Source organism: Zeugodacus cucurbitae, chromosome 5 (genome assembly GCF_028554725.1).
Source record: "Zeugodacus cucurbitae isolate PBARC_wt_2022May chromosome 5, idZeuCucr1.2, whole genome shotgun sequence".
NCBI lineage: Eukaryota > Metazoa > Arthropoda > Insecta > Diptera > Tephritidae > Zeugodacus > Zeugodacus cucurbitae.
The window spans coordinates 20,611,852-20,639,431 of NC_071670.1; the positions used below are offsets into that span (position 1 = coordinate 20,611,852).

Genomic DNA, 27,580 nt, shown 5'->3' on the forward strand with positions numbered 1-27,580 from the left:
GTGTTGGATCGTCTCTGAAAAAAATGTGCCTTAATTTGTATATGCGTTAATATAAAAACAAGTAAGAAAAGGCTAAGTTCGGGTGCAACCGAACATTTTATACTCTCGCAATTTATTTAGAGATTTACCTATATTTTCGGTGAAAAATTACCCTTAGGCACTGAGTTCTTCATGTCTGATATCAGGGGCCTTGAAAAGTCATGGTTCAATTTTGACAATTTTTCCACAAGTGATGTCACAGCTCAAATACAGTATTTGTGTAAAGTTTCATTTCGCTATCTTTATGGGTTCCTTATGTATACATTATAAAGTGAACGAATCAGAAGGATTCAAAATTGAGTTATATGGGAAGTAGGCGTAGTGGTATCAAGAAAATATTATATACCGAATTTCATTGAGATCTGTCGAGTAGTTCTTGAGATATGGTGCCACGCCCATTTTACATTTTGTAAAAAAATTACAGCGCAGCTTCCTTCTGCCATTTCTTATGTAAAATTTGGTGTTTCTGACGTTTCTCGTTAGTGAGTTAATGCACTTTTAGTCAGTTTCAACCAAACCATTGTATGGGAGGTATTCGTGGTTATTATCCGATTTCTTTCATTTTTGGACTGTATAAGGAAATGGCTAAAATAAACGACTGAAGAAAGTTTGGTTAATATAGCTTTATTGGTTTGCGAGATATATACAAAAAACCTATTAAGGGGCGGGGTCACGCCCACTTTTCCAAAAAAATTACATTCAAATGTGCCCCTCCCTAATTCGATCCTATGTTCCAAATTTTATTTTCATACCTTTATTTATGACTTAGTTATAGCTCTTTATGTGTTTTTGGTTATCGCCATTTTGTGGGCGTGGCAGTGGTCAAGTTACAGCTTGCACGGGCGGACAGACGGACGGACGGACAGACAGACATCCGGATTTGAACTTTACTCGTCACCCTGATCACTTTGGTATATATAACCCTATATCTAACTCGTTTAGTTTTAGTACTTACAAACAACCGTTATGTGGACAAAACTATAATACTCTCTTAGCAACTTTTGTTGCGAGAGTATAATAATGAATATTTTTTCGTACTATGTTATGTAAAATTATTTACGATATTTAAATAAATAATCGTAGACTTCTCAAACTATTGTATAATGGCATGTAAAAACAATTAATTACTATATCAGATCTTCATTCTTAATTCCTACTTAAAAATAGGGTGATATTTTTGCGGGAATCAATGATGGCATCCTTAGTAGAGCGGAAGCACTGGCGGCGGTGGATATGGGTAAACATCAAGCCACACATCATCACAGTCAAATGCCTGGTCAAATCAAACATGATGTTATGTACCACCATCATAGTATGGCCGGACCACCACAACGACCACTACAGGTAAGATTTTTATTGACGTAATGGTTTCGTGGCTCAGAAAGTTAAAATTTATGACATTTGATTAATGGAAGTAAAATGTTGCTTACTAGAGAAAAATGTCAAAAAGCTCAAATCTAGAAGAAAAGACGAGTATAGATTTATTTTGGTTCTGTTATATATAAATTAAATAAGGTCATGGATTTTAGGATAGGTTACTTAATTGTGATTCAACTGATCTACTAAAGTACATCCAATATATACTACTGTATAGATAGGAATGGTGTTTTGTGAGTCCCATAGTTGAAATGAATGGGCAAACTTTTAATCATATTTTCTGTGATAAGTTTGAATTGATTATAGAAAGTTATTGTCCTTTTAGTAGTTTTCGAGAGAATAGTTAGAGCAGCTATCAGTTGTTTCTAAAAATAATATAGAGAAGGTTTATACATTAGAATGATTTGAATAACGAAAGGAATTGATTTTGAGATGTCTGTCTATTTTGCCCTTCGTTAATATGCTAGAACTCATTTAAATCAAATCAAAATCAGTTTTCGCATAAATTTGAATACAAAAACAAAATACGCTATAACTCTCAATATAATCATGGATTTAAGGCTTTAAATATGGCAAATACCTTCCTACACTACGGCATGGTCCCCAACTACTAAAAGATCTTGATCTAAAATAACGTCAAAAAACGTAAATTTAAGAAAGTACCCCAGCAATTTGAACAACATTTTGATCAATATAAACGCCATTTAAGATATACCCAAAATACCGAATCTAGTCAAATATTTCCTTCCGAATCCAGATATATTTTATTTTTTGTTAATATTGCATTAGTTTATGAAGATGTTTTTGTATATAAAATCATAATTATGCGAAAAATTGCTACAGGAATGTGTTCAGGGAACATTGGAAAGTCGTTCAATTATAATTAACTCTCCGTATAAAACAGAAAGACATTTTTCCATCTGTACTTAATTAAACTTGAAACTCACTTAAAGAAACTAAATACATCAAAATATAGATTTGTTTGTAAGTATGTTACTGCGGATGAAGCAGAAATATAAAATAATCATATTAAGGTGCTGATTCAGTAAATAATGGCAGGTGTAATTAGTATATAATTGCTGAATAGCGTTTACAAATCAAATTTCCTTCCATAACTCAAACTTCCTTAACTCGAAGTTCTCCATAACTCGAACTTTTGAATTGGCAATAGAAGTCAAATTTCATACAAATCTCCTTCCATAAATCGAACTTTTCGACCAGGGCGTAATACAAAATTTATGGAGGAGAATAAAAAATATGATATTACTCTAAATAATTTCATAAATCATATAACAAAAGCATGGAATACAGACGTCAAGAGCCAAACAAAAGTAAAGTGCAACAAACAAAATTACAAAATACATGTTTTAATGAATTTAAATAAAACGTTATGTGAAGTTAATAATTAAAACTATGTATGAATCTATATTATACAGCTTTTTGAAAAATCTATGTTTTGTTGCAAATTTCTATAACTCGAAGTTTCTCTAACTCGAAGTTTTTTTGTGGATTATGGTGATTCGAGTTAGAGAAGTTCCACTGTATTATCGTCTTTGGATCTATGTATAATACATATAGGAGTTTTTGATTTCAATAAGAACCATGGTATATGTATATTAGAGGCTTTAGCCATATTTAAAAAAATTTAACTTATGTAGTTGTTGTTGCTGAATGTGTTAAAGCTCTTTTTGTGTTTTAGGATTATTACGTTTTTAGATCCTATATCGAAGCTCCCTTAAGTAAGTGTTGTTGCTATTGTAGTTTCTTTGAGATTTCCAATTTGATTGTTGGTGAAAAAATATGTAAGTATATTATACACTTGGAGAGTGTATTTATTTTTTGTATAAAGATTGTACTCAATAATGATAATACGTTAGCGTAAAGCGCACAGGTTGCTAATATTGAGAAAAGATATACTGCTTAACGTGTACACGTACTTTGAGTTGCGAAACGAACTCATAGCTAACAATTTGCTTGTCTAAAACCAGTACATTTACAATGCAGGGGTGTTTTACCAGTGGTATGTGTTGTGCCGTCATGCTCCATTGTTCAAAACAGGTTGTGTAATTTGATTACAATCAAGTAGCAATCGAAATTTGTAGCCAACCCTTGAAATGAGGTTTAATATAATTAACGACACGAACTGTGTCCTTACCTGACAAACGACCGTCACGTGGCAATTTCCCAAAAGGCTTACACGTTATAATTATAATTTTATTAAAGAAATATTTGGCACCGCATAGTAGTACGTCATGCATTCAATTGCAATCAATGACTCGAAAATATTGTAATCGATGTTTATGGAATATATAAATATATGTATGTACATATGTATGTTTGTACTTATACATAACACAAAATTATTTTTAACAAAGTCACTTCAAAACGGAAATGCGCTAAGTAATCGGTTCTCATTTTGCAAAATAACTGATCGATCTCTTTTATAAGACACCAAAGCTAAAACAAAAATTGTTCGAAAGCTCATTAACTTCTGCAAACACTCCGAAATAAGTAGCAACAACATGAGCTATATGATGTATATTTGTGTATCTGCTAAAAGTGTGTAAACATGGCAGAGATACATTATACATAATAAGAGCAATTCCAAAATAAATATGTATAAAGCATTTTTGAATCAACTTAATGACATATATTAATGTGGCTCAGGTTTTTACTATACTGAATTGAAGTAGGTGATGTCCTTTCCACCCCTATTTATGTGGAAAATTAGTTCTATTTAATTTATAGTCGCCGATATGTACACATGTGATGCATACATGAACTTCCGGTGTGGAAATGAAACGGTAAATTATATTTAACAACATATGGTTCAATTTCGGTTAGCGATGTCTTAGCGAAACCACAAAAAGTTTGCTTACATGCACGTAACTAATTTACTGCACCTGTTTGATTTTCGTTTTTTTCTTAAACTGGTCCCCGGCCAGTGGTCGACAATCAAATTAAGTTTTACTTCAGACCAATTTTTCATACAGTACACTGAAGTATTGAAGAAGAGCACAAACCATTATTGAGAATGGTGGGTATTAACAAATATGAAATGAACAATTAAGTTCTTCTTTTAAACTTTGAAATCCATTTTCAACTCGGAAAATTTGTATGTATGCTTTTATTCTATTCCTATGTGACTTATGCACCAGACAGTCTGAAAAGTTGGTATGTATTTATTTTTCCCGAAAATTCGATTGCAATATTATTATATTATTATTCCAAATATATATGCAGATCAATTATAGCCTGGTTTAAACTTAGCGATATGGTGTTTCTTTCGCATTAAAATAGGCTTCAGACTCGACGTCTTTAAGATTAAATCTATTTTCAGCGAGTAATTTATTGAGTTTTAAGAACAAGAATAAGTCCTTAGGGGTCAGACTCAAAGAATGTGGCAGATTTGGAAGCAATTCGAAGTCGAACTGAATCAATCATTTATATTGATTTCTGATACAACGCATTATCATGGTGAAACAACTCTTCTTGTTTGTCATACTTATAATGCTGAACTTTGGAGAGACACGATGGATAAAGAATCAACACTGCCCAGAGTCATCACTCTGTTATTCTTTGTGTTATTAATCAATTGTAAGTGTGACATACACACTGAGCACAGCTTTCATATATTCAAAAATTATTTTGCATTGAATCACACCTTTGATATTTTGAGAGTATCAGCTAAGTATCTCGTTAATCACTACATATTTTCAGTATGTTTGTAGATTGAGTTTTTAATGTGTAACACACACAACTTTCATCGTCTTCGCATGAAGCCACTCATCAAGCTACTTTTTTGGTACAGTGAGTACATTTCGTTTAGCCGAATGCGTTTTCTGCAAGTTTCAAGTAGTTTGACACTAAAAGTACCATCTTTTATTCTTTTGATAAATAGGATCTCCTCTGCATGACTCTAACGGGCTAGGTTAGGTTAAGGGGTAGATCTCCGCATCTATAGATAATCTTACTTAAATAGCAGCGAATCTTTATGAAACCCAAATACTCCTGACGGATCGCCAAGACCCCAATGTTCGACAAAGTGCTTGGACTCTGTTATAAAGTTTTTAAGTCAGCTAATGTCTATTCGACGAAATATCTCCTGTCATCAAGCAAACAGTCAGCGCACTCGCGTCTTGGCTCCCACGTCACTGTTGACAGTCATAACTTTGAAGTTGTAGATAATTTCGTTTATCTGGGAACCAGCATTAACAACACCAACAATGTCAGCCTTGAAATCCAACGCAGAATCACTCTTGCCAACAGGTGCTACTTTGGACTGAGTAGGCAATTGAAAAGTAAAGTCCTCTCTCGACGAACCAAAATCAAACTCTATAAGTCGCTCATTATTCCCGTCCTGATGTATGACGCTGATGCGTGGACGATGACAACATCCGATGAGACGACTCTTGGGGTTTTCGAGAGAAAGGTTTTGCGCAAGATTTATGGTCCTCTAAACATTGGCAACGGCGAATACCGCAGACGATGGAACGATGAGCTGTACGATTTATACGACGACATTGACATAGTTCAGCGAATAAAAAGACAGCGGCTACGCTGGCTAGGTCATGTTGTACGGATGGAAGAAAACACTCCAGCTCTGAAAGTATTCGATGCAGTACCCGCTGGAGGAAGCCGCGGAAGAGGACGACCTCCACTCCGGTGGAAAGACCAAGTGCAAAGTGACCTGGCTTCACTTGGTGTTTCCAGTTGGCGCCAAAAAGCAAAAAGGAGGAATGAGTGGCGCGCTCTGGTGGATTCGGCTATAATCGCTTAAAGCGGTTCCTACGCCAAATATATATATATACATATATAATGTCTATTCCAGTCACTTCACTGGATTCGCCGAAAATGTGCCTGCCGAGATGTTTTAAGCTAAATCTGGCGAATCCTGGACATTGGAGGAGGAAGTGCGTGGATGATTCCTATTCGCGTTCCTTGGCAACTAGCGTCTGGCTTGATCCCTAATCTCACCACATGTGTGCCTATTTGACAGTGACCAGCATTGGAACTTCCTATGCAACTGCAGCTGGAAGGACCGTTTTCGGTCCAGCGCTGGAAAAAAATTTAAAAATTAAAAGTATTTTTGAATGTGCATGTTTGTCGTATTATGATTGGACTTGCGCTTGTACCTAGAAAAAACTCAAAGCTTCATTGTCGCAACGGTTGTGCAAAACATCTGCTACAATATTCGCCCCATCACTTTCAAATGAAATTGAGACGTTGCAAATAATAATAATGTTACCAGAAAATGTTTAATATAACTTCATTATTTTTTCGTGTTGCGATTTTAATTAATTTTTCTCAACAATCTTGTGCCCGGTTTCACAGTCCGTGCGTAAGTTTTGCTTAAGATAAAACAGCAATATGGGGTTTCATAGTTCATACTTAAGTTATTCTTAAGCACTGAAAATTGGAGACTTAACCCACCCACTGGTACCGCCAGGAACCAACCGCTTAAATACAAAATTCTGTTTAACGAATTTTATTTTAGAATTTGCTTGTCATTATAAGACCGTTAATTGATTCATGCGCCATATGCTAATTCTATCCCCACTTGTAAAAAACGTCAGTTGGCATGTTTGTATTGAGTTGAGTGCATCTACCACATTTTTAGTGAACTTTGTGAAATCGCGTTTTTTGCAATAATTTTTTTGTGAATAATTCGTTAAAATCGGAACGGGAAAAAAATCTAAAAGTTTAAATAATAGTGTAAATAAGCTAAGATAAGTTTTATAGGTAAGTAAATTTTATTTGTTTGTAAGATTTGTTTGATTTTTTGGTTGGTTCCTTGCGGAACCGTCAGGCACCCGGAGTACGAAATTTTGCAAATATTAAATTATATACAAAGTGATTATACTATGGCTTTTTTGTAGTTTTTTGCAGATGTTCAGAACATTGCTGACTTCGCTGTTGTTCAGAATGTGGCAGATATTGCAGATGTCGATATCGTCAATCCAGTTATAGAAGAAAATAGGGAACCAAATCAATGTAAAATATCCCTTTCTCTTATACGAAAGCTTTTTGTTTCTAAATAAGATTTTTATTAGGCATGGATGTTGCAGAAGAGCCAGTTGTTGTAGGTGATCACGCCCGATGGCTAGAGTATGCCACAATGTTTGAAGGCGTATGGATTGACAAAGAGTCTGATGTATTCAAAAAACCATTGTGGCGAAAAAGAAATCTTCAATTATACGCTAATTGGATAAGATTTCGAGGTGATGAGGCTTTGACACCGGAGATATTGGCATTGCATTCGCCGCTTCAGTTTTTTACATTTCTTATGTCAGACGACATTATTTCAAATATTGTGGAACAGAGCAATTTGTACGCAATTCAACAAAACATTGAAAAACAATTGAACACCACGCCTGATGAAATAAAACGTTTTATGGGAATCAGTTATTATATGTCGGTGTATAAATATCCAGGTATTCGATCATATTGGGGTAACTATGGTTTCAAGCCAATCATGGATTGTATGCCAAGGAATCGCTACGATAAAATTCTCCAATTCTTGCATTTTAATAATAACGATGAAATGCCACGCTCTAATCGTGGCAGGCAGCCTTCCGCGTCATGCCACCAACTGCCATCAACATCATCGGATGCTGCGCGCAGTTGCAGACGTAATCGGGTCTCTGAGGCAGTTGAAATGTATGGACAAATACCACAACACGATTCGGGATATGATCGGTTGTACAAAATACGCCCAATACTCACGGCACTAAATAGGAACTTCAAAAAGGTTCCAATGCGAGCAAGATTATGAGTTGACGAGCAAATCTGTGCGACGAAAATAAAGCACTATATGAAACAATACATGCCAGATAAGCCACACCCATGGGGTGATAAATTATTCCTACTGTGCGATGATTCCGGATTTTGCTACGGATTTGAAATTTATTCCGGCGAAGACGACCACCGTCAAGACAATTAACCAAACTTGGGTGCGTCAGCAAATATTGTTGTCAGATTAGCCCGCTCGGTTCCGCGATTTGTAAACCATGCAATTTTTTTTGACAATTATTACACTTCGATTCCGTTGATTTTAAAAATCGTGGTAATTGCGAAGAATACGCTGCTTCATTTCACGGAATTGATGTTACAACTGTGGCTTGGAATGACAATAAAGTAGTCAACATGGCTTCAACAATGGCTGGAATAAAGCCATATCTTGCGGCCAATGGTGAAACGCCTGCGAATGCACCTACCATTGAACGTTACAACAAAAAGAAAAATATTACAGAGAGCAATCAATGTCCAAACGTTATCCACGAGTATAACAAATACATGGGCGGCGTTGACCTCTTGGATTCGTCACTGGGTCGTAGTCATATTCGCATAAAATCACGAAAGTGGACAAACCGATTATTCTACCACATGTGTGATATGGCTATCGTCAATGCCTGGATGTTATATAAGCGACATCATGCGGACACCAATCAAACTGAGCCCAAGATGGTATTGCACGAATTTGTGTCGGAAGTTGCCCAGTGCCTGACAAAATCTGGTACTGATATGAGAATTGGAAAAGGTCGACGAACAAATTTGGAAGTAGAAATATCTGCAAAACGTCAACGCCCCATGTCTGGTCCGCTAGCACCACGTGACATTCGCCTAGATAACGTTGGGCATTTACCAGAGTATGTGAAGGAGGGAAAGCCGCGATGTAAGAATCCCAATTGCACATCTCGTACAAAAGTACGATGTCGAAAATGTGGAGTACATTTGCGTTTTACACCAGAAAAAAACTGCTTTGCTGTATTTCACCAGAACTAAAGCCAATAATGGTGTATTATATATTTCTGTGGTGTATCCTGTATATCCTTGTCTTACAATAAAAAAGACAAATGGACATGCAACAGCACACAAAAACATTGACCAACATCGAAATAAAAATGTTTTTTTTTAATTCATCTTGTTTATTTTTGAAGTTCGGGTGCCTAGGGGTTCCGCTAGGAACCAACCAGGGTTTTTCTACCTAGCTGAGGTAAATTTCACTTGCAAATAAAGTTGTAGAACAAAGCTTGTTCAGAATCGTGAGTTTTATAAAATATATTTTTTTGAGCTCAAAAAAAAAATGAGGCTATTAAGGGTTAAGTAGTAGCTTAAATAACAGCTGATTTTTGTTTTGATTATTAAATTATTTGTCAAAAGAATGACAAAAAAATTTTTGTGCTGTTGAAAAATTTTTCGAATTGCTTGCGTTCGATGACGGTTATATACTTTCCTGCGAGTTGCAATACTCGCTTCGGGTAAATTCGGTATCCTCTTATTTTTTGCATCCATTTCCAATAACCAAATTAATCTATTTTCGTCGCACATTTATTTTTCATCAACAATAATTTCAATTTGTCAAACATATATTTTTAGATGGCATTTGTAAGCAAATATTTTTGTGCTGTCATATATCATAATAAAATTGTATAGAAAATAAGCATCGACTGTGAAACGCAAATGACTACTCAGTCAACAACAATGCTTAGCTAAGACTTTATTTTTTGTTCGCCTCCATACAATATACCATATACAGAATTTTCAAATTCTGCCTCGATAGAAAAATTTTAAATTTTGTATTATGCCCTGGTCGGACAGTTCGATGTATGGAAGGTGTTTAAAACAAGCTGATTTCAAATACCTCTTACCGCGGGTCGGGGAAAATATTTGAAACACCAAGCTTGAGTGAGAACTATTTCATTCTGATTTTATTTTGGTTTTTTACTTACTTATATACAAATTTTAGAATTATCTTAAGAACTAATTATATATGTATGTGTGTATGTGTGTATGTCTATATGTATATTTTATATGTTGCACGATAAGGAGTTATTTCAAATGCAAACAAGCAATTGCCCAAATGTATTTTTATAACCAATAGGTTGTCTTGTGCATACATATAAATGTGTTTGTTGAGTGCATGCATGTTGCATATAGATGCATGCGTGCCTCATATAAATGTATGTGCGTTGCATATATAAATGTATGTATTATATGTATGTATGTATGCTCGTTAAATATATTTGAACAAACATATTTATGTTCAGTGGACTGTATGTGTTCTTATATTTTTCTTATTTAATATTCTTAATATGTAGAGTAATAAAAAATGTATATATATGTATTGCTGCATAAAAACTAAGTGTGGCCTTTTGACGCCAACATACATGTTCATTTTTGAACAGAAGGAAATTTGTATAAAATTTGACTTCTAATGACAATTTAAAAGTTCGAATTATAGAGAACTTCGAGTTATAGAAGTTCGAGTTATGGAATCAAATTTGTATGACATTTGATTTCTAAACGCTATTGCCAATTCATAAGTTCGAGTTATGGAGATCTTCGACTTATAGAAGTTCGAGTTATGGAAGTTCCATTGTATGAATATGAATCAGCTTTTCCTTCTTGACCATCGCAGCAAAAGAAATGCAAATAGGATATACCTGGAATACATTTAACAATTTTTTATCTAAATTTTATAATAAGGAAAGATTTTCAATCTGATGACATAAAATTCATATTAACTCCAGTTGTACTATTTTGTGCACATTGATAAAATGAAAAAACATCGGCATTATGAATTAATTTAATATAAATAAATTTAAATATTTGCCTGCGAAAATATGCAAAAACTTTGTAATTCTAATAATGTTTAATATTTTGTCTGTGGTGGACCTTCTGGCGGAAATGCCCATATGCAGTGCTTGATTCATTATAACTCGTCATATAGCGTTTTTAGACAGCCAAATTAATTGATCAATTAAAATTTTTATTGAGAAACCCTCTTTAGCCTTTTATACTGCCGGCTACTCGATAACCGATCAGTTGTTATACATTTTTGTTTTTGCTTCTCAAAAGAAGTTGGTAGCTATTTTTTATTAAAAAAATCACGTATATCGTACGTCTTTGTCGCAGAGTTGCATTTGATTTTCAAGTCGATTAAAATTCAATTAAAAATAAATGTATATTTTATTTTGTAAGGTAAATCTATCTTAATAATCGTTTTAATCAAGTAGAGGCCGGTTAATGGACCAATTAGCTCTTAGTCTAAAAACGCTATTTTATTTACACTGCTTTGTAAGGTCTTCCATATGGTTCGGCGAGAGACATTTATGCTGGTTAGGCAAAGTGTGGTGCAACTTTGCTTAGAATTGCTGTCACCCCTTTTACATATTCACCCGTTTTAATACTTTCACAGTTGTTTGTATTCCTCGAAAAATTAGATACTATATATATTGACTGCGTCAAATTTTTGAAGCGATCGCATATATATATGTATGTAGCCCCAAGCCTTCACTTTTCAAGCTAGAAATCTGTCGTTTTTTCAATCCCATTAACATTTCTCCCTTAGTGCACTATAACACGGGTCAACTCCTGTTCTCCTCCTGCAAATTCTCGGGAGATTCTCTTTTGCTGTCGCCCAATGCGTTCACACCAGGACAAATTCTGTGATCGACAACTCAGTTGGTGTTTTTCTCTCATTCTCTTTCATATCATTTTCTCAACTTCTTATACGAACCGTTTCCAAACAAAAAATATATTTCATTAACTATTTTTACCGTTATTCTCTATTTTCTAACATATTTTAATTATATAACATTATGCATATTTCTATATATATTTGCAAATTGTATACAGAAAATAAATTATATATTATTATAATTCAAATTTTCAAATATATTGTATACATTAATTTTAAAATATGCGCAAATACAACACTGTTACGTATAGGGATGGCAAACAATTTTTTTTAATCGATTAAATAATCAAATGATGAATTGAAAGATATAAAAAAATAATTGCAATTAATTGCAATTAATGTAAAAAAATCGATTAATTCCAATGTTTTCAAATAATACTATATTGCATAAAGACCACCACCAGTTTCAGCGCCGAATCTTGTATTATAATGTCTCAGAGTCCCAGACACATCCAAAAAGAGAAAATGGCCTACATTTAAAGTTAAGTAGCACAATGACATTAAATTTTTCAAAATATGCACAGCAATCTTAAAGTTTTGTTTTGCAACTTTGCGTAAAAATAAAACCAATAAAATATGTATGTATGTATGTGATTGGCGTTCAACCGTTTAGCCGGTTATAGCCGAATCGATGAGAGTGCGCCACTCCTCTCTTTCCTTAGCAGTTCGGCGCCAGTTGGAGATTCCAGGTGTAACCAGGTCGCTCTCCACCTGGTCCCTCCAACGGAGTGGAGGCCTTCCCCTTCCTCGGAAGAACTCTGGACGCAAACTTTCAGAGCTTTAATTTTGGGATTTTTCTAAAGTATTACAATAAGTAGATAAAAACCCCAAAAATTTGCCCGAAATAATTGGAGAAAAATATAAAAAAATATTACAACAACAACAGTAACCATGAGGAAGTGAGAATAGTGTTGAATCTTCCCCAGTACTCGTCCCATGTAGCCAGGAAAATGCCACAGTTATATACCAATAGCATCTATTACTATTGAAAATTAGCTATAGTTGATGTTACTAAGCCAATGGAATACTGGAATGGCGTTATTTTTTGTGACTAGACGAAGACAATGACGTAGCATCATGATGGACCCAGAAAAGTTTGGCGGAAACAGACTTCAGTCCTCCGTTGGCCTATTATAATCATCTATAGCGAATGTGATATATTTTTTAATTTCAATGACAGAAAGCGGTGGCTTTTTCCACGCTACTTGGGACGAGTACTGACTCTTTTCTCACTTCCTCATGGTTACTGTTGTTGCTGTAATACTATTTTTAATTTTTCCCATCTCTTTCAGTCAAATTTTTGGGGTTTTTATCTACTTATTGTATTATTTTAGAAAAATCCCAAAATGAAAGCTCTGAAAGTTTGCGTCCAGAGTTCTTCCAATGCAGTATATTTTATTTTTTGCACCTGAATAATGTTGTATATAGTCCTTAGCTTAATATTAAAAATTTTGGACACATATTTTTTTTTCCTTTGAAATAATGAAAATATACCAATTGGTTAAATTTCTCATGAACTCATTTACTTGACGATTCTTATTTTCAACTAGATCGGTAGTTCCAATTAGATCTGTGCAATTCGAAACATGAATATATGCCAGAATATTCCGAGAAGAACACGTGTTGGCTTTTTTTTTTTTGAAAATGTCCCGTTCATTTCTCATGAATTCGTTCTTCGACATGTGCTTGCATTTTGCAAAGAATTTATTAACAATTGGTTTTTTGTTGTTTTTGCTTATTTGAGTCCTATCTTATGTTTTTGTTTTTACTTTTGTTATTTTTTTAGCATATTCTATGACTAGATATATCCTATAATAATACTGTAAAAGAAAAATCATAAAAAACTAAACCTTTGTTAAAGAAATTTAATGTCAAAGTTGATTTTTTTTTTTTAAATTTCCATTATTCGCTTTTAACTGGCGCCATTGCTCTCCAAACAACTGAACGTAAAATGCGTTTGACTTAACTGTAAATGCAGTGTTACCAGATATTCATTTTTTGATATTAAACTACGTTGACATATTAGAATTTAACTATGTTTACACCGTTTGCAGTCATTATTGACTGATGTGACCAATTTTGACCCTTGTAAGATAACTTAGATGAACTTAAAATGTATTAAATTTGAAAATGCTGTTTGCGATTATTTTGCAATTACTCGAGTAATAGTCGAGTAATTAGAAAAGGTGTTTCTATGCAATTAAATCGTAAATTAAATGAAAATAATCGATTAATTTAATCAAATGATTAATCGTTGCCATCCCTAGTTACGTAGCAAGCGAACTGTTACGAATAAGAACACAAAGCGTGTTGCCGAACACAGCAAACTCTGGGCGATTCTCCTTTCTTCGTCACCCCCTCTCCTATAAACTTAGAATTGCCGCAACAGGAGTTGACCCTTTTGAAAGTGTTCTTACAAAATTTCTTTTAAAATTTTGATACTCATTATTTGAAAATTGGAGAACTCTATACTCAGCTGATCATTTCTTGATCATCATCATTATTTACCGCTTTTTGCCTGAAAAAATTTAAAGCAAAACGGCTTTCCAGGCGAACGTGTGAGTGAGTGGCAACTTGAAAGCAATTTCTTGAACGTGTAACGTCCGGGCTTTATAGACAAAATTCTTGCGGTGGCTTCTCATTGAAATGATACGAAAAGTTCCGACTATAAGGCAATGTTCACTTACAACATATGAGATGAATATGTACAGTGATCCCCACTTAAATGCCCCCCGTTTAAGTGCCTTTCTCGCTTAAGTGACCATATTTTGCGGCATCGTTGTTTTTTCTCTAAATTTACCTATTAAATTACCCGCTTAATAGCCTCCGCTTAAGTGACTGTAATATTTAGGTTACAAATACAAAATTGTTTGCAAATTTTCCTTTTAATATTTTTGACATTAAATGCGCTGAGAACTGTCAAGTGGAAAACACACACATAGATTTGTAATGTTTTTTCTTCCACATTGTATTGTTATTAATAAGAAATAAATGTGACTTTCATTCTAAAAGAAAAAAATATTGGATCGAAGTATTTGAGAAAAAGCGTGGTAAGTACTTCGAGGCACTTAAACGGGATTCATTTAAGTGCCTTTCCGCCTAAGTATCCTAAAAATCTTGCATGTTAAGACGTGGTACTTAGGCGGGGATTACTGTACCTAATTATCTGTCTTCACAAATAACATTATAATGTGTTTTTTCGTAGAAAATAAAAATAGAGCTCTTTATTATAAATATCTGTAAAACATGAATTGAAATGTAATGTGGACTATTCTTATAATAGAGTGCAGAAACATAGTTAAAACAATCACGCGTGAAAGTTACCTCGAACAAAATGTTTAAATATTGTGCTATAAAATGTTGGGAACATACATATGTATGTTATGGTAGATGTTCACCATCTTACTGTTGTGTAACAATACCTAACCGCACACATTTTTATTTGTGCAGCTACAATGTTGGGTGTATTTTATTAGTCACACCCACATTAAAAGATACGATCGATATTGAGTTTACGTTTTTATTTTTAAGTACTATTGATTAATACTTTACTAAGTAAAGTTTACTTCATTCAATATTTTATGTTTATGGACACACTTTCCTCAATATGTACTAAAACTGAAGCCATTTAAACTGTATTCTTGTTTTCCAAGTTATTTAAGTAATTTTTGTGCAACTTGTTAATTAGTATAACTTTAAAGCAATGTAAAACAAAGAGTCACTGACAAGAGTCCACAGTTTATTTGATATAGTACCTTTGAGAGGTATATGTATATATGTACATTAGGGTGGCCCTTCTTTTCCGAAGTATTCCGATTCTCGATCGCACCCTCTAGAAATATGAGAATAGCCAAAAAACTAGTATATACAAAGTTTTAGGTCGATCAAAAAAGATTTAGAGGTTGCGCAAGGAGCTTGAAATCCTGAAAAATTAACAATTTTTGCCATTTTTATGTCTCAGACTTCCATATTTCAAAGCCACACTATCACTTACTGGTTTTCGATACCGTAATAAGATAATAAGAATAACATTAGAACCGTTATAACGGTATATCACGAGCATGCGACGCTTGAGAATGCACGTGCAACACATTTAATTTACTTTCATATTTGTATTTCTGTAACTCTATTATGAATCGACCGATTTTTAAGATTGTGGAAATTTTGGAAAGGTAATAAAATGCAGATCTTATTACGGTATGGAAACCAGATAGTGTGGCTTTGAAATATGGAAGACTGAGACATAAAAATGGCAAAAATTCTTTATTTTTCAGGATTTCAAGCTCCTTGCGCAACCCCTAAACCTTTTTTGATTGACCCAAAACTTTGTATATACTAGTTTTTGGGCTATTCGCATATTTCTAGGGGGTGCGATCGAGAATCCAGAAACTTTTTTTATCCTCCATACAACTAAGGGCCACCCTAATGTACATATTTAATTTATTTAAAATATAAGTGAACATTTGAATACTAGTCTGTTTAGTTTGCATTATTATTCTATTTATTAATAGACAATATTAAAAACAAGAACTGGTTGAGTTAATTTTAAACGAAGAATCTTAAAATGTAATTTTTAATTTATAATATTCGACGTGAAAATATCAGGCAACTGTGCTGGTGACGTAAGAAAATAAGGACAGTTCCATATTAGGTTGGATTGTATAATATTTGCATATAATAATATCATTGTCTTTATAGAAACGGGACAGCTTAAGAATAACAAGGCCCTTAGCGCTTTGATGCACATTGTTGTTCTGTATGTTTAGGTACATAGATACTTTTGCCTAATATTCCCTTAATAAACAATAGATTTTCCACACTGGCTGCAGATATACAAGCATAACCATTTCACTACCATCATGTGATGTTACATTATGGTATTTTAGAAGTCGGAATCCTAGTATATGTATGTCGTCATGATGCCAAGGCACTTCGCGGTTAGTATCTGCACTGCCTGACTTCCCTAATTCATGTTGATGCTCAATAGCTAGCTTTGGACTGTATAAATTCGAATTTGTTTTAGCATGTCGAAAAATATATCGTTAATCTTTTGCATTGAAAATTTTATTAAGTTTTCTTTTCGTCCTCCTTAAATGTCTGGGTTAAAAAGCTTTATTTCATAAACTAAAGATGTTTTCATAATAAAATAAGAAAAAAAAATATTTACCATGGTATGACAATCCAGCGTCTGAGCATGAAATGTGTCTGTATCAAATAAGCTGAAAGGAAATATTCCCACATATTTGTTTTAAGATATGAAAACTTTCAATATTCGAACTATAAGTAATTATATGTATACCTAACTTGAGGATGAAAGACTGCGGCCTTCAACAACAATCCATCTTAATTTCAGAGCTTATTTAAAAATATACGAACCACACATTTTTGTGGAGCATGAGTTTATCGTTTAGTTATATGTTCAAAACTTTTTAAATTTTCCAATAACTGCTCTAAATTACTCCAATAGTGAACATTTAACTCATAATAACATCAAAATGCATATTTAAATATATATGTATTCGTTTATAAATAGAATTGTTTATTTTTTAACATAAAGAGAGAAAGTTTAGACTTCTCATTAAATTCCCAAATCATACTCTTTTCTTTTGACGCGAAAATGAGCGAAATCCATATAATGGTATTCTTTAAAATCACTTACGGTATGCCTGCAGGCCACGCATAGACCAGTTATAGTCCTTAGTGATACCAGATGGAGTGCCTTCATGTATTCCCTGAGTAGTAGTCATCGTTAGGATGCCTGCGCTTGACGTGAATTTTAAGAGATTATGAGGCCTCACTGACGATATCTCTTCCAGCGTATCGTATTGTGATGACCCTAAATACCTGAATCGTTGTCTCGCTAAAGCCGGACAAATGCACAAGAGATGCTCCACGGTTTCCTTAGTGCCCTGCTTTTGATACTTTCTACATTCCTTCCGATCTGACAGCCCCATCTTATAGGCGTGTGTAGCTACTAGGCTGTGACCAGTAAGAATGCCAACCATGATCCTACAGCCGTTTCTATCGAGCGCCAGCATGAACCTTGTATATTTCCGATCGACGTTAATTTTAGAGTATCGGGTTGGTGCGTTAGAAGCTAGTCCTCTGCTTGAAATATCATCCATTTCAAATTCGTTTAATATTTTGGAATCTGTTTACTTCCATTGTTGCGCGTTACAGGGGATAACATTTGGAATAACACATTAAAAGGAATTATAAGTATTTATATTATTTGTGCCAGCGCAAATGGTCCTACATGGTCCATGGTCCTACAGTCCTTTCTGCACAGTGCTAGTAGGAAACTTATCTATTTCTGATCCCGGTAGATTCTTCCGCTTTGATTCTCTTCATCATGCATCTTATATTATTGTACAGACAGTGCATGGGTTTGCCAATGTCCATCATGTTTTCGGGGGACAGCTGTACACCGATCTTGGCAATCCCGTCAACGATTTCGTTGCTCTCGATGCTCTTGTGGCCTGACACCCAGTAGAAGTTTAGCAGCATATTCCTGACTGCACTCTCCACTGCCACCCAGCTTCTCGCCTTATTGATTTGCAGTATGTAGCTATAGCCTCCATCTGCGTTTGCATTTTTAGCCACGCTCAGTAGCATATACCACAGCCACAGTGCATATAACGGGTCCAAAACGCGAGGTATCACCACCTTTGCCTTAGGAATCGACGGATTGCTGATCCGGTCCACCACCTCGAGTTTCGCGCCCTTCCAGAGGTTCGGAAGCGTTCTCACTGTTTCCTTCACACATGTCAGCGACGGGTTGTCCTTAAACTTTAGAATTTTGACGCCGCCAAGCCACCCCGCTCCATAAAATGTCGGGATTGGTGCACTTGGATCGCCATCCATCCTCGAGAAGAGCGCTTCTATTTATGTATTAACAATAAAAGAGCTTTGGAAACTATAAAAAGGTATTGCAATTATACAACATTAAAATGAAAAGCGTCAACTAACGACTTATATTTTTCAAAGTTAAATTTGTATAATATATGGTATATGTATAGAGTAGATATTATCATAAAATGTAAATAAATAAGTTCATATAATATTTCATAGACAAATGTTGTATGTTTATTGTATTTTATTTCTATGTATGTATGTATTCAAAAAGTACTTATGAATACACATTATATGCATATGTTTTACATAAACATGGTCTTAATCCGTTAAGTTTTTACAAGCATCTGCTGCACATCTATTCAATACAAACTAAATGTTGCCACTTTTAATTTATTCAATAAGGTTGTTATTTACTCACACAAAAGTGAACAGCAAATTGATCGTATTAATGACAATAACTAGTTTATCCCGCCCCCGTTATCAATTCAAAGATTATATGCGGATTTCCATTACCGCATAGAATACGCGAAGCAAAGAAGGGGTCCTGGACTTAATGCAATATCAAAGGTATTCAAAAAACATCACTTTTCGATTTATACAAACACAAACATACGTACACGTACATTGTTATGTATGTATGTATGTAAGTATTATACGTACACCGTACGGTCGGGCATTATGTGCCTGATGTGCAATACTTAATTCTCATTTCCTCCACTGTTGTTTCAAAGCTACGTGTAGTATATGTACGTACAAATTGTATGGCAATCCCTCAGGAATTCCCAGGCAATATAACTGAAAGCAAAAATGAAGACAGCAAGTGCAAAGCCATCCGTCCATTTAACAAGTGGCAGCCCAACCTCCGCCATTTGTGCATCTATCTCCTGTAATGCTCATCTCTCATCCAGCCTTTCCGACAAAAGGTACATGTATAAGTACGAATTTATCCGTTATACCCGCTATAATAAAAATAAATCATAATATTCCTAACTCACCCTTAATCCACCTGCCTTGTGCGCTCTAAAGTTAACGGCAATGTTACAAGCATACGGTGATGTTGTAACCCCGAATACTTAATGCATCTACTTGTTAATATCATTGAAACCTGCTTCGTCCTTCCCCACCTATTATTTGCCATCAACCTGCCAACATTTGTTGTTTTTTTACTGAGCACTGTTTGTATTTTTATACTCTTGCTTTCGTTAAAAAACTTTTGCTACAGTAGTTTTCATTCTTCAAGCTGATTGAGCTTAAATATATGGACGTGCGTGTAATCGTCGCTTGTTGGTGTTGAAAAGGGGGTATTAGTTGTGGGCATGCAACCAGCAACACACACACAGTACACTTATGTATACTTCTTCTTATCTCCACCTAGCATCGTCGTTTAAATGTTCTACTTTACAATTAGTAGACATACGGCATAGAGGCGTCAACAAGAGGCACTTGACAGACACAAGCTCTACCTTGGACTCTATATTTTTTTAATTCGAATCAGTTAAAAAAATAGTAAATGTTTTTATGTTTATGTATGAATTATGTTATAATTCAGAAAAGTTTATTTAGATGATTGTCTAATCCCTGCAATTCCAAATATCTTTCGTTTTTGGATCTAAAGCTCAAAACAGATATGCGGAGAGCAAAAAAGCAAAGCTCATACTGGTATTCGTGAATTTTTTTAAAAATAACGAAAGAGAAATTGGAATATTATTTCCTTATTTATAGTATTATATTATATTATATTATATTATATTATATCAAAGTTACGTTAAATGAAAAAAACTCTTAATGCATTTGTTAAGAGTAATTATTGTTATTGTTAATTGGTATTATAATAGAAATATAGAATATAAAACTGTAGAGGTATGCTCTGCAACCTGTGGTGTGTTGTGGCAGTGAGGTAGTTGATGCGTTCCTCAGTTGGGTTGCTAAGTCGCAAAATTTTAGTACTGCTCCTGTGAAGTACCACACGTTCTAATATCAGGTGCAAGGGAGCTTTAGCTTTCAAATATGCTCGTAATAGAAAAAACCTTATATTTCGAACTCGCAAAAAAATATAAATGTCTTAGAAACGTACTGGGTTCTTCTAAAAATTAAAATGCTATACGGAAATTGTGAAATGCACTTAACTGAATTATATTTGTATTCACTTCTTTCGGCATTTTAGGAATTAAAGAGATCAACAGATTAATGTAAATTTCGTTACAACAGCTTACTCATTATCGAGTTTCTACTGTACTTACAGGCACGTATGCACTTACACATGTAAGTATGTATCTCTGCAGGTCGTACCTTTGGGCGTTGTTCTTTTATTGCCGAACAGGTTGCTGGTAGCCGTTCGGTCGGCCGACCGACCGTCTGATGTGTATATTGATATGTTTCCCAAAAGAGTACCAAAGCCGGTAGCGGAAACTATGAATTGGGACCGCAATGTGTAAAAAATTATAGCGAACTGTTTGCCGGGGTGGCATCAGTTGTGTCCTCCCTGCGGTAACAATATGTTAACCCCACGACTTGTGCACAGAAACACCTTTTTCTCGCGGCTAATGTTTTTGGTACAATCGAATCGTGAGTGTTTTGAGTGAGACCGTATGCACCCTTAAACGTTCGGATGCACAGCCACAGCGACAATGTGATAAAAGCAAAAGATGCGGAACTTTAAGTACAATAAAATAAAATCTATTACGTGGCAAACCACCCCATATTTATGTGGCAATTTGTTGTTTTATGATTGTGTAGTAAAGTGTATCATTTTCCCATTTGAACCCCTTGCCACAATTTCAATTTATAAAGATTTGTGAGAAGCTATGTTGCCCTGTGCACTTGTTTTGATTTGTTTGGAATAATAACAGATGCTGGCAAAACATATTATTCATTGTTAAAAATTATTAACGGTTGACGATGACTATGCAAGTACAAGTCCATACATACATACATACATGTGTATACATGTATTTACATTTGTAAGTACTTTAATGCAAGTCCGCAACGAGATCTTATGCATTACTATTACCAATCGCTCGCTTAAACATATACATACATAGATACTGTGTACAAAGCTAAGTGTTTGTTCAGCTCTTGAAATTTCGTGCCAAATTAAAATAGTATAAATATTTGCCGTTATTGTTCGAGACCGCTCATTTGTGTAACACCAATTATTTTATTTGTTTGAACAAGAACTGTAGAAGTAAATCTTGCTGTGAAATTTTCTTCCTTTTTGGCATAAAGTATAAAAAGCCTTTGTTTCGCAATTTGCTCTATTAACAAGGAATACAGAATTATAACTTTTGGACATCTTAAAATTTAATATACAGATACAAATGAACACCATTGGAAATTTCCAATTAAGCAACATTCGATTAAAATTTTCGAGTTCTTTCCACAGAAGGTTATCCAATTTCTTTTAAATTGGTAGATACTCTAGGTCGGTTGATAGTTGGACATTCGTATATTCTCTTCATTCCGCCGGCCCTAATTTACTGAGTTTCTGAATGTGACCCCCAACAAATGTGTAATGTTATTCTATCTTTCCTAAAAGTATAAGCATATACTTAAGTATGGTATCAGAAAATACCAAAAACCAACTTTACGGTAGGTTTTTCACTAACGTCCATTGCTGCAAGCAACCCAAGAAGATACATGTGCCTGTTTTAGTCGATTAAAAAATAGTCTGGGAATTGAAAAGTTATAATATGATTTCGACAATTTTTATAAGAGCGGTTACACACCTTCAATGCAATGTTTTATACCAATATATTAAATGAAGCTTCAGTTGTATATTGCAAAGTGGACGAATCGAATGAAATTCAAATTCCATAACTCGAACTTCTATAACTCGAAGATCTCCATAACTCGAATACTTGAATTAGCAATAGCGTTTAGAAGCGAAATTTCATACAAATTTCCTTCCCTAACTCGAATTTCTGTAACTCGAAGTTCTCCATAACTCGAACTTTTGAAGTGACAATAGAAGGCAACTTTCATGCAAATTTCCTTTCATAAATCGAATTTGAAATTTGAAAATTTGGTCAGGGCAAAATACAAAATTTAAAATTTTTCTATCGAGGTAGAATTTTAGAAGAGTCCCTCTATATCGTATGGAGGAAAACAAAAAATATGATATTACTCTAATGAATTTCATAAATCATGTAACAAAAGCATGGAATACAAACGTTAAGAGACAAACAATTGCAAACTGCAACAAACAAAATTCAGAATACATGTTTTAAGGTATGAACATAAAACTTTTTGCGAATTAAATAAATAAAACTGGGTATAAATCTATATTTTACTGCTTTTTGAAAAATTATATCTTTTAATGAGAATTCTATAACTCAAAGTCTCTCTAACTCGAAGATTTTTTGTGGATTATGGTGATACGAGTTAGAGAAGTTCCACTGTATTTGATATGTGATGTTGGCGTGGTTGCATACCTACCCTGAATTTCTTTTACTCGGGCGGCTTTTGGGCATTGATTTGTCTCCGCCGTTTCGAGTTTAACAGCTCTTGGGCGTTATCTGACTGCTGCTCCTCTTTACCATCGAGCTTTCCAACCTGGTCTTATAGTCTAACTCCTCTGTGTTAGTCAGGTTTGTGGTCCCTTGGCCTATGGCTTGTTACCATACCGTTTAGCTTTAAAGGCATGTCTCTACTGTGGTATTTCACCACTCATAGCGATCCTTGGAGGGTCATCAACCTCACAATTTTTTCTTTATGAACACCTGCTTTTCTTGCCTTTCGAGGTTTTTTTTGTGTAATCTCCGATGTGGATTTGTACCTCCTGCTTGGATGCCATCTCCCTGAGCTGGGGCTTCCCTATACGGGTTGTTGTTGTTTTTGATGGTCTGTTTCTTATGCCTCCCGGTCAAATATGTCTATGGGATACTCCACTAGAGTTCCACGACGTGTTGAGGCCGTCATTACTTCCCAGGTAGCTCCTGTTGGGAAGGCCCCTTTCAAATACAGTCGAATTGACCTTCTGGCTTTAAATCATCCAATGAGTACGAGAGTCTCATAACATCCTCTATAAGTAGGTTACAGCACAAGATCACCAAGCTGCCATAGCTGCCTACAGTACAACCAGTGAATGCCAAAACCAAGGTCGGTGACTTTCGAAGAAGCGTTATGTGAACATTTGAACACAACTATTATTGTCTGTGCAACATGTTGCATTTTTGTTAAGAAATTACTGCGTCGATTCGATACATTGAATTAGAGAGTGTTTTCTTTAGAAACTAAGAATTTGTGTCGCTTTCTCTCACCTTCCAGTGTTATGTTTGTTAATTTATTTATTTTTAGTTCCTAAAATTAGTGCTCCAAAGACAGCAGCATTGGGCAAAAGAGTACACCCAAAAAACTGTAGCACGAGCTTTACGAGTAAATTTAGTAGTTTGCGTTTAGTTCTACGCAAGAAAACTAACTTTTCATATTTGAGAAAAATAATCAACTTCGACTTAAATTTGCGAATAAATACAAAGATATGGATGAACTCTTTTGGAGAAAAGTTCTGTTAACTGAAGAATTCAAATTCCACATGTTTGGAAGGAAGAAGTGAACGAACCAGATGCTATACTATATCAAAATAATCAGATGAGTTGATTACTGTCTGTACTTTTGTATGTCTTTGCAAGCAATTTTCTTTATGAAAATTGTTCAATGTGTTTCTTATCACCATGAGAAATTGGATTGCTAAGCCCACAATATACTGTTAAGCGACAAGTTAAGTGATATAATTAAACCAAAGAGCTATAAAATTCAGTTGATTCCGAAATGAAGAAATGCAGAAATGCAGAAATGCAGATAAAAAATAAATTTGCCTGATTGTTCGTTCCGCTGGCCGCTTAGCTCACAAATTACACAGACACACAAAACGAATTTGCTTCTGACAGTGTACTTTAAGTTTTTGCGGTCTCTGAATCCGAATCCAAGGTTCATTTATTATTATTATTAACCCAAACGATTACCCTCCTCCCGCCCAACCGACGCGTGGGGCGCAGTCCGCATACGAGCGGAATTTGCCGAGTCTAGAAAGGCAAGAGATTTTTAAGCGTCCGGTTCTCAAACTGCTCAGCTACAGAAAGAAACATTTCAACAGCTGAGATTTAAAAATTTATAAAAACAAAAAGTTAAAAATTTCTGAATATTATTTATTAAGAGAAGACAAAATAGTTTTTTTGATGCTAAATATTGAGTCAGATGGATCAAATGTGCTGGAATGCGAATTAAAATCATGACATATTCGGCAGAATGGTTCATTTAACTCAAAATTTGTTCTAGAAGATTTTAGAAATAATGGTCTAAACTGCCTGGATGAACGCAATGGGACATTAAACTTAATATCAGACAAAAGGAATGAACTACAAACTAAACCATTCAGAAGTTTTACTAGAAAAATTATACCTAGCATTTCTCTGCGACTAGTGAGTGTGGGAAGATTTATAAGTTTTAAACGACTAGTATACGGGGGAAGATTCAATCTTGAATCCCAATGTAAGTGGCCTAAAGCAAAAAGTAAAAATTGTTTTTGAACGGACTCAAGCTTATCAGAATGGGATTGATAGCTAGGATTCCATACCACAGAACCATACTCCAATATAGGCCTTACCAATGTTGTAAAAAGAATTTTAGTAATATACGGATCACTAAATTCTTTAGACCAACGTTTAACAAAGCTAAGAGCACCTTTAGCTTTTAAGACAATTGAATTTACATGAGAATTAAAATTTAGTTTAGGGTCCATATTAACTCCTAAATCAACAAAGCTAAAAACTTGCTCTAAACTGAAGTTATTTATTACATAGGGGGAAAGATCAACAGTTCTACGGGAAAAGCACATCGTTTTACATTTTTTAAGATTCAGTGGCATATCATTTTTGTGACACCAAGTAACTAAATTATTTAAATCCGATTGCAACTCAGTCCTTTCATTATGAGAAGTATATGATTTAAAAAGTTTTACATCATCCGCATATAATAAAATTTCTGAAAACTTAATTACTGAAGGTATATCATTGATGAACAACAAGAACAGAATCGGGCCGAGATGATTACCCTGTGGAACCCCTGAAGTGACACTAATTGAATCGGATAATGTATTATTAAATAAAACTTGTTGTTTTCTGTTAGTACCAAGAAGATTCAGTTTTTGCAAAAGAATTGAGTGGTTTACTCTATCGAATGCTTTACTAAAGTCTGTATATATAACATCAGTATTCTTATTATCCCTAAAACCCATTGACACATGGTTTACAAATTCAAGCAAGTTAGTTACTGTAGATTTCCCTGTACAAAATCCATGCTGAGAGAATGAAATTAAAGGAGAGATTAAGAAAGTTATTTGGTCAGTGACAATAGCTTCAAAAAGTTTGGGTATAGCTGACATTTTAGCTATCCCCCTATAGTTCTCAACAGATGATCTAACTCCACTTTTATGCAAAGGTAATATAAAAGAGTTTTTCCACATTGACGGAAAAATACCTTGTTTAAGAGATAGGTTAAAAAGCTTAGTTAAGGGCAGATAGATATATTTTGCGCAATTTTTAAGAAAGCTTGAGGGAATCATATCAGGGCCATATTTAAACGAATCTTTTAACGTAACTAAATAATTTAAGACATCTGTTTCAGAAATAATTGGTGTATTAATTACAGTACTCGGACATAACACTTGATGATATGGCACATTCATAGGGTAGTTTGAGCAATAATTGGATTTGAAGAATTCTGCAAACATATTAGAAATAATATAATTGTCACATGACATTGTTGATTTATATTTCATCGCGGACGGAAAATTTGAAATCCTGCGTTTGGAGTTAACGAAACCATAAAACAATTTCGGATTACGAATAATATTATTTTTTACTTTGATTATGTAGTTTTTATAACATTTTTTGTTAAGTTCCTCAAACTGACGACGCAATTTAGAATATTTTAAATAGTCAACAAGAGCTCCAGTTCTTTTATAAAGTTTAAAAGCACGAGCTTTTTTATTTTTTAATTTACATAGCTCATTCGAATACCACAAATTTGAACTTTTTCTTTTGATAATAAAACATTTCGGAACAAATCTTTCAAAAATATTAAAAATTGTTTCATTAAAATGTGATACATTTAATTCAATATTACCACTATAATCAGGCCAAGTCAATTTAGAAAGTTCACAATTAATCTTTTTGAAGTTAGCTTTCGCAAAGTATGAGCAATTACAGTTTGTTTTTGTTGTTTTTGCTCGAATTCGCGCACGAAAGCTCCAGGTGGCCAAAATGATTCATCAAGTAGCAATTGAAAATTAACAGCTGAAACGCCAATCTTGAAAGAAGATATGTTTCTTTCGTATTTAAAGTTAAATTTTCTGACATCAATATCAATATCGTTAATTTTTAATTTCGACGAGATGTAAAACTTTATATCTTCGATTGTGGTATCCGAAGCGAATCTCGAAACGAAAATAGATTTTCGTTGAGGTATTACTACCAAATTTTTTGCCACAAACTCAGAGTTAATAGGAGGCGGATCCTGAATAGTTTTCCGCTTAAGGTTATCGTTAATTGTTTTCGGAGGATTAAGCACTTTTGAAGAGGAAGGCTTCTCTCCTTGAGGGCAAGGAGATGAGAGATTAATAAGGTCTAATTTCACCGGTGACATACTTTTCACGGACAAAGTGGCAGGTTCCTCATTAGACGGACGTTTACGTTTTGATGAAGGCTTAGCATTATCATCTTGATCATTTAGGCATTTAAATGATTGAAACAACACTTCATAATGCTTAAATTTTTCTGTAAGGTTTTGAAGTTCTCGACCGATTTCTTTAAAATTATTGCGCGCCTGTTT

The 27,580-nt window shown here is 34.4% G+C and overlaps 1 protein-coding gene across 8 annotated transcripts in view; it reads left to right on the forward strand.

The window, feature by feature from the left end:
* LOC105215026 (inhibitory POU protein) overlaps nucleotides 1–27,580 on the forward strand; it is a 75,311-nt gene that overhangs the window by 23,847 nt on the left and 23,884 nt on the right. For all 8 annotated transcript variants that reach the window (XM_029042130.2, XM_029042128.2, XM_029042133.2 and 5 more), the window contains one exon: nucleotides 1,207–1,383. In XM_029042130.2, the coding sequence (XP_028897963.1) occupies nucleotides 1,207–1,383 (177 nt within the window). The remainder of the gene's footprint in view (nucleotides 1–1,206; nucleotides 1,384–27,580) is intronic.